At 41.1% G+C, this 2,786-nt stretch overlaps 1 protein-coding gene across 1 annotated transcript in view; it reads left to right on the forward strand.

Moving 5' to 3' along the window:
- Nucleotides 1–2,786, forward strand: part of LOC104982227 (multidrug resistance-associated protein 4-like) — a 201,824-nt gene that overhangs the window by 47,645 nt on the left and 151,393 nt on the right. The window contains exon 8 of the mRNA XM_010831562.1: nt 1,806–2,055. Coding sequence (XP_010829864.1) covers nt 1,806–2,055 — 250 coding nt within the window. The remainder of the gene's footprint in view (nt 1–1,805; nt 2,056–2,786) is intronic.

The raw sequence follows: 2,786 nt of genomic DNA on the forward strand, positions 1-2,786 counted from the left end.
GTATTCTTGCCACCTCTTCTTAATATCTTCTGCTTCTGACAGGTCCATACCATTTCTGTCCTTTATCGAGCCCAGCTTTGCATGAAATGTTCCCTTGGTATCTCTAATTTTCTGAAGAGATCTCTAGTCTTTCCCGTTCTATTGTTTTCCTCTTTTTATTTGCATTGATCACTGAGGAAGGCTTTCTTATCTCTCCTTGCTATTCTTTGGAACTCTGCATTCAGATGCTTATATCTTTCCTTTTCTCCTTTGCTTATGCTTCTTATACAGAAATGAATTTCCAAGTATTTCTTAGTACCACAAACACCCAAAAGCAGTAATTTCAAGGTGTTAGTAGTTTTTCCTGTCTTTTATGTTTATTTTTACCTAATGATACACCTTAGCTTTTTCATTGTCTGTAAAGGTCTTTCACATATGGAAATCAATTACAAAAGAACTCCACAAGGTAAGTTTTGTTTTCATATCCAATATAGAAACATGAACAGAGACATGGTGGTTAAATGTTTCAGATAGAAGAGTATCTAATTGCTGGAAATCAGTCTTTAGCTGAAAAGTCCAAAACCTTTGCTTCTGATGATGATAGCAAGTGTATTTTCTGTCCCCCCATGACATCTGTCCTATATTGGAGTTTGTGTGTGAGGCAGTTTCCTCTCTCCACCCCAGCTAACGTCCTCTGCTTTGTACAACTTCAGGATCCTGGGCAGAACCTGTTTTTCTGTTTCTTCTCTTGAAGCAGGTGGCTTTTGCCTATTGTCAATGCAGGGTACAGGATGGGCTTGTTGTCGTTATTTAGTCTCTAAATTGTGTTCGTCTCTTTATGACCCCATGTAGTATAGCCTGCTAGGCCCCTCTGTCCATGGGATTTTCCAGGCAAGAGTACTGGAGTGGGCTGCCATTTCCTTCTCTACAGAAGATGCTAGTATTTGAGACAATGACATTCAAACTAAAACTATAGTTTGATGTAGGACAAATGGTGAGATTGTAGAGATTGGATGTAACTATATCAGGCAAAACTTTATGAATCATTATTATTCATTCCAAACAGAGACATGAAAACACTATGTTGTTTTCTTTGTAGAGTACTTTTCTACATTCTCTTGTCTATGGTATTTTTCTACATCTTTCATTTAAATATCTGATGAGTGTTTTACTCCAGCACAGGGTACTTAGAATTCTCTGGTATCTCCCTGTCACTTCTTACTTTGCACCTTTGTGGGGGCCCTCCCTCTGATGGGAATACACTCTCATCTTCCTTATTCTCTGGCCTCTGCCAACCCTGACTTCAGCTTATCTTCTCAAGATCCACATTCATGCAACTTGCTCTCACTCCACTGCTCCGTGTTACACAACTCTGCTCTGAGCTCCTGTGGGGGCTGTGTGGCTGCCTCTGTCTAATGTCTTGGTGTGTCACAGTCTTGGGGTGTCTTATTCTGTTCCTCCACAAGTTCATGAGCTCCTGGAGGTGATGGGCTGTGTCTTTCTGTCATCAGTGAGGAGCCTGGCCCAGGACTTGTGGTTTTGAATGCATGTTGAATGAATGTTCAAACTCAGTCTCATTGGTCCAAAATGTTTTAAAAAGTGTGACTCTAAGTCTTCTTTTAGTTGTAAGAGTGAAGTGGTGCTGCAGAGTGTGGTCCTGGTTTGGGGGCAGACCTGTGGGTGTGCACTGTGTAGTGTCTCCATGATGTGAGGGATAGTTTATCTGTGCCCACTCCCTTGAAAGGGACCACTCACACAGGGCACTTGAATTCATGCCTTGGATGTTGATGATTGTTTTAAAATCTACTTTCTACTCTCTTTTCCAGGAAGGAAATTTCCAAGATTCTGCAAAGTTCCTATCTTAGAGGAATGAATTTGGCATCATTTTTTGCTGTAACCAAAATCATGATTTTTGTCACCTTCATCACCAATGTGGCTCTCAAAAAGGTGATTACAGCCAGCCAAGTGTTTGTGGTGGTGACGCTGTATGAGGCTCTGCGGTTTACGAGCACCCTCTACTTCCCCATGGCCATCGAGAAGGTGTCAGAGGCCATCATCAGTATCCGAAGAATCAAGGTTTGGGAACAAATAACTTTTTTAAGTTGTAGGTGTATTTTACATAAAATGCCTTCTTTTATTTGGTGTGACTGTGTGCCAGTTAGGTGAGGTTTAGCTCTGTGCCAAAGCTGGTAGTCATTCCAAACTCTCTTATGTACTCCCCTCTCTTCTTTGATAGAGTATATTATAAATATCATAAGTTCCCTGCTCATTTATTGGCAGCAGTAGCAACAACACAGGACTCTCTACATACAAGTGATGACGTTAGGGTGATTAATATGCCTAAAAACAAGAGAAGTGAATAGGTTGCCTCTCCTGTGCTAACTCAAATGACTAGTTAGTGACTGTGCACAGTCCTGGAGTGAACAGGATTCCTCTCTAGGCTGGGAAGGAAAAAACTTGCTGAGAGCTCCTTGTTCCTTGGACAGGAAGATTTACTTAGTTCTCTGTTGGAAACGGGTTCTTTCCTGCATAGGTGGTTTGCTTGTTAATTTCTGAGCTTGCCTTTTGGATCTGCCTTTTCCTCTCTGCCTCTTTTCAACTGCTTAATTCTGTCTCTAGCTGGACTCTTCCCTTCAAATTTGTGATTCCCACCATACCCACTATGCTTTTTTCCTGACTGTCCCTAAATTGCCTTGGACAAATAATTTACATCACCAAAACAAGGGCCTGGCACACAGTAGGTGCTCAGTTATTCACGTGTTTATGAATAAATCTAAAATTAAAATAAAATGGTTCTGTGAGTCAGC

The sequence above is a fragment of the Bison bison genome, unplaced genomic scaffold, assembly GCF_000754665.1.
Source record: "Bison bison bison isolate TAMUID 2011002044 unplaced genomic scaffold, Bison_UMD1.0 scf7180017864527, whole genome shotgun sequence".
Classification (NCBI taxonomy): domain Eukaryota; kingdom Metazoa; phylum Chordata; class Mammalia; order Artiodactyla; family Bovidae; genus Bison; species Bison bison.